Source organism: Dipodomys merriami, unplaced genomic scaffold (assembly GCF_024711535.1).
Source record: "Dipodomys merriami isolate MVZ:Mamm:240054 unplaced genomic scaffold, mDipMer1.0.p SCAF_1966, whole genome shotgun sequence".
Classification (NCBI taxonomy): Eukaryota; Metazoa; Chordata; class Mammalia; order Rodentia; family Heteromyidae; genus Dipodomys; species Dipodomys merriami.
The window spans coordinates 51,214-62,500 of record NW_027203344.1 but is presented as its reverse complement, the minus strand read 5'-3'; the positions used below and the strand labels follow the sequence as shown (position 1 = coordinate 62,500).

The window sequence follows — 11,287 nt, the reverse complement described above, 5'->3', positions numbered from 1 at the left end:
ACTATGTATGAGTCATGATATACATTCAAACTAACTTTCAATTTGTAGAGTGGATTTATTGATCTGTTGAGCTTTGTAGCTTCCCAGTGCTGTTTACAGACTATGCTGATGAAATCTGTGTTGAAAATAACAGCTATATTCATTCATTTCAAGACAGTTGGTCAGCATTTGAAAGATTTGTGTGACTCGGAGTGAGTATTTTCCCATTATTTAATGTGTGATGTTAGCAAATGATGCACAGGCAAAAGAAAAAAAAGACTAATGGATTTTAATTCAATACATCCAATCAGAAAATCTTATGGTATAGCTTCAGGCTCATTGCTATGTATATCATTACAACTAAATTTTAAGAGATGACACTACTTGAGTTTTAGTATAGTATTAAGGAATATGTAAGCATTTCCTTTACTGATAATCTGAGAAGGCTACTAAAACTTCTTCCTTTTCTAACTAAGTGACTTTGTGAGGTAGATTTCCTTCATATACTTAAAACAACATACCCCAGCAGACAGAGTGTAAAAGCAGATGAGAATACATGTGTCTTTCATTAGGCTAAAGGATAAAGAGATTCATTAAAGATGTAAAACAATTGTATTATTCTGCTGAAATTTCACCTTTTGTGGAAATTACAGTTATTTTCAATAAATGTATATAAACAAGTACTGTTTTTTTTTTCTTAAGTTTGCAAAACTACCATAAGCACTTCAGTTCTAATTTTTCTTTTGTTTGGGATGTGAAACTAGGACTTGAACTCAATACCTGATGCATTGCTCATTGGATGTGTTCTACTTTTTAACATATCTGTCTGTATCTGTCTGTTTCTTTAGTGTGTGTGTATGTGTGTGTGTGTGTGTGTGTGTGTGTGTGTGTATCCCCTATTTTTTATTTAATTTATTTTTGTGGCAGTCCTGGGCTTGAATTCAGCACCTAGGCATTGATCCTGAGCTGCACTCTACCACTTGAGTCACAGGTGTACTTTGTTTTTTGTTTTGTTTTGTTTTTTGTTTTTTTTTCTGAGTAGTTTATTGGAAATAAGAGTCTCACTGACTTTCCTGCTCCAGTAGCTTTTTTTTCCCTCTAATTTGTGTTTTTTTATTGTGAAAATACTGTACAGAAGGGTTACAATTACATGAGTAGGGTAATGAGTACATTTCTTATCAAGCATTGTTGCTTCCTCCTTTGTTTCCCCTTCCCCTCCCTTCCCCTGCTAAAGTTGTAAACTGTTTTCATAACGTCTTGTACATATTGTTGCAGTGGGTCCACCTGTATCCCTATTTCAACACTTTGTTTTTCCTTTCCCCTCCACAAATTATACCAACATCCAATACAGTGAAAAGAGGGGTTATATATTGGAAGCCAGCTAGCTTTTAATAGCAATCTATGGCTCTCAGTCTCCCGAATCTGTAGCTAGGATTACTGGTGAGAGCCACCAGTTCCTACCTCTACTTACATTGTTTTTATCAGTTGTGGGGCCTAAACTCTGGGCCTGCGCACTGTCCCTCAGCTCTTCAGCTCAAGGCTAGCACTCTACCACTTAAGCCACAGTGCCACTTCTGGCTTTTTCTACTTATGTGGTGCTGAGGAATCCAACCCAGGACCTCATGCATGCAAAGCAAGCACTCTACCACTGAGCCACCTTCCAAGCCTGTCTACTTACATTTTTAATTAGCTCTTTGGGGGCTCTCAAAAATTTAAAAGTATTAAGAGGTCCTGAGACTAGTATGAGGGCTGCAAAATTAAAATTTTCCAAATGTCAGTGCATTTAAAGATGGGTTTCTCTTTTACTTCTTTGAACTGTCAGTGTGCTTGTCACTAATATCCTCTTAATCTCATTTGGTTTTTTCTATTTCTAATCTACTGTAAAATAACTAGTCTTCAAGTTTTCTACAGAAAGACTGAACATTTCTCAGGGAGGGACTTTCTTTATTCCTTGAGTACAGATTTTCTGCAGACTGGGACATTTTCTTTTTTGTTTGTTGTTTTCAGCCGTGTGTTCTAAGAGTTCAAACTAGACAGTTGTATAACACCTTACTAATAAATGACTACTTAGTCTATGTAAAAGCTTGCTTCCTGATTAGAAAATATTTTCTAATGGCTCACACCTGTAAACCTAGCCACTCAGGAAGCTGAGATCCAGGATCTGGGTTTAAAGCCAGCTCACCAGCAAAGTCTGTGAGACTCTGATCCCCAGTTAACTACCCAAAGCCCGAAGTGGAGCTGTAGTCAAGTGATAGAGTATTAGATTTGAGCTGAAACAGCTCAGGGACAACACCCAGGCCCTGAGTTCATGCCCCATGACTTGCACAAAAGAAAAAAGTTTTTTGAATGTAAGTTCTTAATGTTGTTCTGAAATATTGAGATTGCAGTTAACTATGATGGGCTTTTGGAGTTTTCCACTGTGTTAAAATGAAGATCTGTCATTTACTAAAGCCAGGTGACCTTGAAAAGTTCCTTGATACTGAGCTGTTTTCTCATCTATAAGGTAACCCAATCTAATTCCTCACAGGTTGTTAAAATAAGTACTAAAAGAAATACTGTATTCAGGGGCTGGGAAGGTGGTTCAGTGGTAAAGTGCTTGCCTTGAATGCATGAGGCCCTGGGTTCAGTTCCTCAGCATCACATAAGCAGAAAAAGTTGAAGTGGCGCTGTGGCTCAAGTGGTAGAATGCTAGCCTTGAGCTGAAGAGCCAAGGACAGTGTCCAGGCCCAGAGTTCAGGCTCCACAAACAGAAAAATAAATACTGTATAATAGTCTTAACTAAGAGATACTAATTATTTTCATGATTCCAAAGATATAATAGATAAAAAAATCTTCTTTTTAGATGGCTTAACTTAGGAAACACATAAAGCCATTGTGATGTGTTTAGATAGTTGCATTTTTTTCTAACTAGGCCTCAATATGACAATTGTGTTATTTATAAACTTATTTGTGCAATTAACAGCATTCGTTCATGTAATCAGCATCTCGTTTTGCCCACGAATGGGACTCTTGATCTTTAAATACCATTCAGAGGACTTGGAGGCATTTTCTAAACAGTTGGATTTTTGTCTATTATGTTCACCAGAAATGACTCCGAAAACAGACTCCTTCCCAGCTCCTCTCACACTCTGTGCCAGCCCTCCTCAGTGATATTTGTTGAGAATTCAGCAGTGATGTTGGCATTTAATGATATCTCAATGAAGTATGGAAAAAATGGAAGTAGCTAATGGGCGATAAATTTAGGAACCTGGTGGTGTGGCAGTGTTGGTCATCTTTTTCCATCAGCATCCTTGGTCCTTACCATCCCTTTGCCTAAGAATATGTCTTCCTATTTTGGGAGAGCCCTTCCTTCTTACAAAGTTCCTCCAAAGCCCACACTTTATTATTTTATTTATTTATTTATTTATTGTTGTTTTTGGTGCCAGGACCACAGTTTGAACTGAGCTGATGTCTTACCACTCTGAACCAAGATACCAGTCTGTCTTTTTCTTGCTAAGTGGAGATAGATCTAAACAGAATTTTCTGCCTGGCTGGCTTTAAAGGTCCATTCTCCAAGTCTCAGCCTCCTGAGTAGCTGTGATTATAGCCATGAACCACCAGCACCATCCTACATACTTTCAATGCAACTTCTCCTTACCGCAGTGCCAGTCCCCAAACACAGAGCCTCAGCTAAGTCCTCTAAGACAGAGTTCCACCTCTAGCCTAATACTGGGCCACACTCCTGCCTAATATATATTTCATTCAGTGGAAAGCATTTGACAGTGATCTTCCACCATTGTTTACCTTTGTTTATGGTGGTACTGGGGTTTGAGCTCAACTCACTCAAAGTCAATAGGCAGGCACAGTACCACTGAGCCATGCCTTGGGCCCTTTTTTCCCTTGACTGTTTTCAGGGAGAGTCTGGTTTTTCCTGGATGCAGGCCTGAACTAGAGTTACCCATTTCAGTCTTCCTGTCATTGTTAGGATCACAGGCATTTGCCACTGTGTTCAGCTTCTCTGTTGAGATGGAATCTCCTAAAATTTTCTGCCCAGGTTGGGCTGGAACTGAGATCCTCTTAATTTTGGCCTCTCACATTAATGTAAGAGGATGAACAGATACTACTGTACCAGGCTATGGCTGAGAAGGGGATCTCACAAACTGTGCTGTTAAGCCTGACCTCAAATTATAATTCTCCATTCTCACCTCCCAAATAGCTAGGATTACAGACATGAGCCACAACAGTGACCCATTTCCTTTTTGTTCACAACTCTTACCAAAAAAAGTTTATTTAAATAAACTCAAACATAATACATTGTATATTTGTACATTTGTAAATTCAATGTACATATTCAAATATTAATTATATTCTAAGTACATATTAAATATGTTTAGAACAGAGTGAGATAAATATAAATAAAAAATTCTGCATGCCATTGGATCATTTTGTCAATACTTTGTTATCTCATTATGTTTTCAGATTAATTTCTTGCACCCAGCAGGATTTAGTTGGAATAATTAAATGTTGCTTAAATGAGGTACATAAGTAAGGATGGTATTAATGAGATCACCTTCACAATCCATGTTAAACTTGGATTGCTAAGTCATTTTAATTCTCTCTCTTAAATGCCAACTGAGAGGGACAAATGAGCCATGATACATTCCCCCCTCCCACCAACCAGGGACTTTTGGAGACAATGGCAGGTATAAAGAAGTAATAATTTGCCCTTTGAAGCTATAGACTGGTGATTAATAAATATATAGATTCTAAAGTCTAAAACATTAGGCTGGTTTCAAAGTGGGTGAATGGATAGGATTTAGGTGTGTAAAGAGGAAAAGAATATTTCCTGACAATTTGTTTGTCTGTCTTGATTATAGTTTGCTCTTGACTTATCCTTATGTTTGCATGTTTCTCTACTAAGGTGTTCTGTGTTCCCATCTTCATGATAATTTCAACATTTTCCTTAGCACCCTTCCAACATTTAAGAATCCTTTCTCCCCCTGATTTACACATCACCGTCTCTTACTTGGATCATGGATTATTGACTCAATTTTACTTTCTTGTTTATTCCTAGATTAGTGCTGATAAGTTCTGTACTCAGCCACTAAAGTGATCTTTCTTGGATTTAAATTTGATCTTACCTGTCTCTGTTTTAAAAATCATCAGTAGTTCCTCATCTCTTTGGTAGAAACTTTGAGATATTAAGAGGGTATAAAGGCTCAGTCTTAGCTGGATCCTATTTTGTTGTTTTTTCCTTTGCTTATTCTAAACTTCCTGCTATGCTTTCATCCCCCTAATCTTGGCACTCATTTCCTCTGCCTGAAACTCTTCCCATTTTCTTGGATAACCTGGATTCTCCTGGAGTCTTACTGTCCCAACTTGAATTCCATTTTCTTTTATTCTTTTTCTTTTTTTCTGGTCCTGGGGCTTGAACTCAGAGCCTGGGCTCTGTCCCTGAGCCTCTTTTTGCTGAAGTCTAATGCTCTACCACTTGTGCCACAGTGCTACCTCCAGCTCTTTCTGTTTGTGTGGTACTGAGGAATCAAACCCAGGGCTTCATGCATGCAAGGTAAACACTCTACTACTAAGCCACATTCCCAGCCCTGAATTCCATTTTCTTTATATAATATCTGCTTCATACTCTCCATTCATTCTTCTGTAATGTGGTGCAAAGAACATTGAGAGTGGAGGCCAAGGTTTAACTTCTTATCTTTGCTAGGAGATCTTGTAAAAATTCTTGACCTCTTCCAGCCTGCATTATCTTTATCACACAAGTGTGATAATACCCACTTCTCTTATAAGCCCATTAAGAACATCCATTGACATACTGTGCACAAAAAAATTCTATAAGCATGTCAGCCAAAGATGTTTGCCATGACAACATTGGTGGTGACAACAAGAATGATCCACCCAAGGAAGCATTTAGGTTCACAGCTTGGGTGACCTTCCTGAACCATCCAGGCCAAACTAGTGCTTCCTATGCCTCTGTCCTGGATTGGCACTCAGCTTAAATTGCTTGTAAGTTTACTGAGTGGAAAGAGATGCTTGAACGCAGATCTGGTAAGAAGCTGGAAGCTAGTCCTAAATTCCTGAAGTGTAGTGATGCTGTCATGCTTCATATGATTCCAGCAAGCCTGTGTATGTGGAGAGCTTCTTTGACTATTCTCCTCTGGATCATCTTGCTGTTTGTAATAGGAGATAGTTGCTGTGTGTGGCATCAAAGCTGTGGACAAGAAGTCTGCTGGAGCTGGCAAGGTCACCAAGTCTGCCAAGAAAGCTCAGAAGGCCGAGTGAATATTATTATCCGTAGCACCTGTAGCTTCAGCTTAACCAGTGGTGGAAGAAAAGTGTCAGAAATGTTTGTCTTAATTGGACATTAACTGAAAGACTGGATAATGATAACAATGCATCAGAAAACCCTCAGAAGGAAAGGAAAAAAATTGTATAAGCACTCATATTCCATGCTCATTAAATTGTTATGAATACTTCTGCTGCCTTCACTCCTCTTCCTTCTTACCTTTCTTGTGAACCTCAGCAGTTTTGCTGGAATATTTTTCATGTGAGACTTTGTTTTTTTCAGGAGATGAAGATTTTTCTGAAGGGATAACAGAGCTGTTTTCCCAGCTGTACATCTCCTGCAAACCAGACAAACTTGCCAGGGTAAGTTATTACTTCTTGGTGATTTTGATTCATTTATTTGTGACACTTCAGTGAATTAAAAACTGAGATAGTAACCATTTACCATACGGAAGTAATAGCCTTGGGCAAAGCCTTGCTCTTTGTTGGTGACTTGGGAGCTATATGCATATCTAAGGTCAGAGAGGGGTAGGGAGGTTCCATATCCAGAGAAATATTTAATACAACATATATTCGGTTGCCTGCTCATGCACAGGACAAGGGATGCTTTTTCCTTTTATGCCTATCTTTCCCAGGCTCAGGAGACATTCTATAAACCAGTAAGCACCAGGCACACAATGCTTTCTGGACAGAGGGAGCTGATATAAGTCAGGATGTCCTGTTTGCTCCTAAGTCCTAGGGTAAGGAACGTAACACTTGATCTTGTTGCTTTTGTTATTAGATAATAAATTTTATTATGGAATGTCTTGTGTAGAAGAAAGACATTCCTCAAGGAACAAAGTAGCAGAATTGCACATTCCTGGCCGGCCTGTGCTAGCAAAGTTCTACCTTAAAAGAAGAAAAAAACACATAAAGAAATACATGTTTAAAATCTACTGAATGTAAGAAATAAAGAGTACAGTTTCCTGTGAATATATAATGTCAGGGAGTTTCCTGCTAACAGTAGCCTCTAAACTGGGATGATTTTTTATTCTTTATAGGGAAATAGTAATAACATTTATTATTATAACCACAATTCATTGACATTCAGTACATTTCCAGTATTGTAGAACCATCACCTTTATCGTATCCAAAACATATCCATCACCCTCAACAAAAATTTGGGGCCATTAAACCATTCAGCCCTCAATCCACAGTAGCCCTGAGTTATTTTCTGTATCTGTGAATTTTCTTACTCTTGGTACTTTATTGTTGTAGTCTGAATGTTTGGATTTCCATAATTTTCATATGGTACCACTTGATCTTTTATTCTTATCCCCCAATGCATGCATTCTCCATTAAGCCTTCTCAGAACAATCCTCAGGAACTTATCTTCTGCAGTTCAAGTGCATCTCTTCACTATTCAATCTAGTATTGTTTAAAAATAGTCAAATTTAGGAAAAGTTACAAAAAGAATATAAACTATTTCTGTGATTTTTATGCAAATTCAGTTGGTTAATATTTTCCTTCATTTGCTTAATCACTTATGCTTGCATGTATGTTCTCTTTGTGGACATACATTTGAGATTAAATTGTATATTTCGTAGTTCTCTATTCCTACATATTTTAATCTTGATCTCAGGACAAAAATGTCCCATTATTACATAGCCACAGTATAGTTATCAACTTCAGTAAATTAATCACAATGCCATATTTTTGCTTAATCTTTTGTCTATATTCCAGTTTTGCCAATTGGCTCAATTCTGTCCTTATCAATTTTTTTCTCTAAAAACAAATACATGATCATGAATTATATGTAGTTGTGTATACTTGATCTCTTTTAGTCTATAATAATTTATCAGCTTTTCCTTATCTTTATAACATCAATATTTTTGAACAACACAAGCACCTCCTTCCCTTTAGTAACTAGGATGACAGTATCAGTGACTGGCAACTGGCAAATGTAGAGTTCTTGAGGATAAAATGTGTTTTGTTTTGTTTTTTCCAAAGTATGAGGCTCATAGTAAAAAATCTTCAGTGTTGATGACCCCATTGAAACTAGCTTAGTATTCTAAATATACATGCAGATGTTCAGTAAGCAGACATGTTTCTCTATTTTTATTCCAGGTAATTTGCTAGGTGCTAGGGAAGTAATGATGAGAAGGACATAGAAAAATCACAAGAATCAAAGAAATCATGTTAATAAATATTTTTGAGGTCAATAATTGCATGTGGTCAATAATTCCCCATGTGGTCCCATGTGGCAATTCTTGGAAGGCAGTTTTCAAATAATCGAAATTTTTGTCATTGAGACATAGGATATAGCAGGGGCATTGGCCTGGTTGTCTGCACACTAAGGATGTAGGGAAAAGTGCACTGGAAGGTGTGGTACTGGGAATAATTTATTTTTAAATTTTTCTTTACGTTTTTTACCTTTTTTCTCCAGGCTAACAGGTTTCATACCTTGAGCCACAGCTTAATTACTCACTTTCTTTTTTCTTTGTTTCTTTTTGCCGGTCTTGGGGCTTGAACTCTTCTGCCTGGTCACTGTCCCTGAGCTTCTTTTTTTTTGGGGGGGGGGGATCCGGTCTTGGGCCTGAACTCTGGGCCTGTGTGCTTTCCTTCAGCTCTTCAGCTCAAGGCTTGCACTCTACCACTTGAGCCACAGCATCACTTCTGGCTTTTTTTCCTACTTATGTGGTGCTGAGGAATTGAACCCAGGGCCTCAAGCATGCAAGGCAAGCGCTTTACCACTGAGACACTTTTCCAGTTCCCTTGTGAGATTCTTATGTCCAATTAACCACTCAAAACCCAGAAGTGATGCTATAGCACAAGTGGTAGAGCACAAGCCTTGAGTACAAGAGCCTCAGGGACAGCACACAGGTCCTGAGTTCAAACCCCACAACTGACAAAAAATACAGAAAGGAAAAGAGTACTACAAGAAGCCAAGATGACGATACAGAGTCTTGAAAGTTGAGAGCCAAGGTTCAAAGCCATCCTAGGCATGAAAATCCATGAGATGTTTTTCACCAATTAAGCAGCAATAGGTAGGAAGCAGTAGAGCTCTACCCTTGAGCAAAACTCCCCAAGTTCAAGCCCAGGAATAGCACAAATGAAAAGAATTCTCATGGACTTTTCTGCCCAAGCTGGATTCAAAACACAAATGCTCAGATTTCAGCCCTCTGAGCAGGTAGGATTATAGGTATGAACCATATTTTTTAAAATCTTGAATTGCCTCTAATATTTTTGCCCTCCTTTTCACTTAATTTTTTATTCCTTTTCTCTTTTTTGTAAGTTCATGTCATCTAGCTTATTATTTAGGCCTGGCCATTCTTTCTGAGGTTTTTGTTTTGAGTTTTATTGGTTGTTTTGGAGCTTGTTATAGTACTTTAACTCAAGGGCTGGTCATTGTTCCTAATTTTTTCTCAAGCGTAGTAGGCTTCCCACCTCAAGACACAGTTCAAATTTTGGCTCTTTACGCATTTGTCTTTCTTTCTGCATTTATTTTAGGTGCTGATCCTCTGGCTTGAACTTAGGACTTGGGCTTTTTTGCAGAGTTTTTGCCAAGTTTTTGTTGTTGTTGTTTTTGTTTTGTTTTGTTTTTTCTTTATTGCTAGTCCTAGGGCTTGAATATAGGGCCTTAACTTTTGCTAGTCATAAAATCAGGGCAGAGCCACTGTGTCTGAGGTTTTTCCCTTTCTTTCTCAAGACTAGCAGTCTCCATGGCTTGAGCCACAGATAAAGTTCTGGCTCTATTTATTTATTTATTCATTCATTCATTCATTTTTGGTGCTAGGGCTTAAACTCATGACATGGCCACTCTCCTGCTTGAAGTCAGAGCAGAGCCACTATGAATGAAGCATTTTTTGTATTGTTTTTCTCAAGACTAGCAGACTGTGACAGCTTGAGCCACAGCTTCATTGATGGCTTTGTTTATATAATGTTCTCCACCCTCCCCCCCCCCCGTTCCCCCCCACACACACAGGCAAAAGCTGTAAAGTTCATTTTTCGACATAATATCTTGTACATCTCATTGTTGCAATAGGTCCACCTGTATCCCTATTTAAAAAATTTGTTTTTCCCCTTCCCCTTCCCCTTCACAAATTATACCAACATCAAATACAGTGAAAACGGGGGAGTTATTTATTTTTTGGTTCCGGTCCTAGGGCTGGGACACAGGGAGTGGTGACTGTTTCCTAGACCTGAAATCAGGGCAAGATCACTGTGCAGGAGTCTCTCCCCTGTCCTGAGCAAGGCTGACAGGCTCTGAACCTTGAGATGCATCTCAACATCTGGCTTTGTAAAACAAATTTGGTAATTCATAGCTGATAAGTGTCTCATGGGGGAGCTGGGAAGGTGGCTCAGTGGTAAAATGCTTACCTTGAGCTGAAGAGCTAAGTGACAGCATCCAGAGCTAGAGCGGGCCCCATCACCCACAAAAAAGAAAAAATAAAAAGAAAGCTGGGTGCCAGTGGCTTACGCCTGTAATCCAAGCTACTCAGGAGGCTGAGATCTGAGGATTGCAGTTCAAAGCCAGCCTGGGAAGGAAAGTCCGTGAGACAATTATCTCCAATAAACCACCAAAAAACCAGAAGTGGTACTGTGGCTCAAGAGGTAAAGCACTAGACTTGAGTTGAAGAGCTGAGGGACAGTGTGTAGGCCGAGTTCACGCCCCATGACCAACCAAAAAAATAGATTCTCATGGGAAGACAGGGACATTACCCAGGCTCTAAAATCAGAGGATAGTGGTTCAAAGGCAGCCTGGGCAGGAAAGTTGTTGAGACTCTCATCTCCAATTAATCACCAAGTGTTTGGAAGTAGTATAGTTCTAGTCTTGTGCAAAACAGCACAAGTTCAGGCACCAGTACTGGCACACATGCCCAGGCTGACTATGAACTACAATCCTAAGATTTCAGCTTCTACAGTAGCTAGGATTATAGGCATGAGCTACTACTTAAAAATATTTCATTGACTTTTCTCTTTTTTTGCCATCTTCTCATTATTTTGTTCATTTCTCGTGTGTGTGTGTGTGTGTGTGTGTGTGTGTGTGTGT

The 11,287-nt window shown here is 38.8% G+C and overlaps 1 protein-coding gene across 1 annotated transcript in view; it reads left to right on the top strand.

Annotated features, from left to right (window-relative positions):
* Positions 1–11,287, top strand: part of LOC138831452 (protein FAM114A2-like) — a 48,875-nt gene that overhangs the window by 16,935 nt on the left and 20,653 nt on the right. Inside the window, exon 6 of the mRNA XM_070028515.1 lies at positions 6,539–6,618. Within this exon, the coding sequence (XP_069884616.1) occupies positions 6,539–6,618 (80 nt within the window). The remainder of the gene's footprint in view (positions 1–6,538; positions 6,619–11,287) is intronic.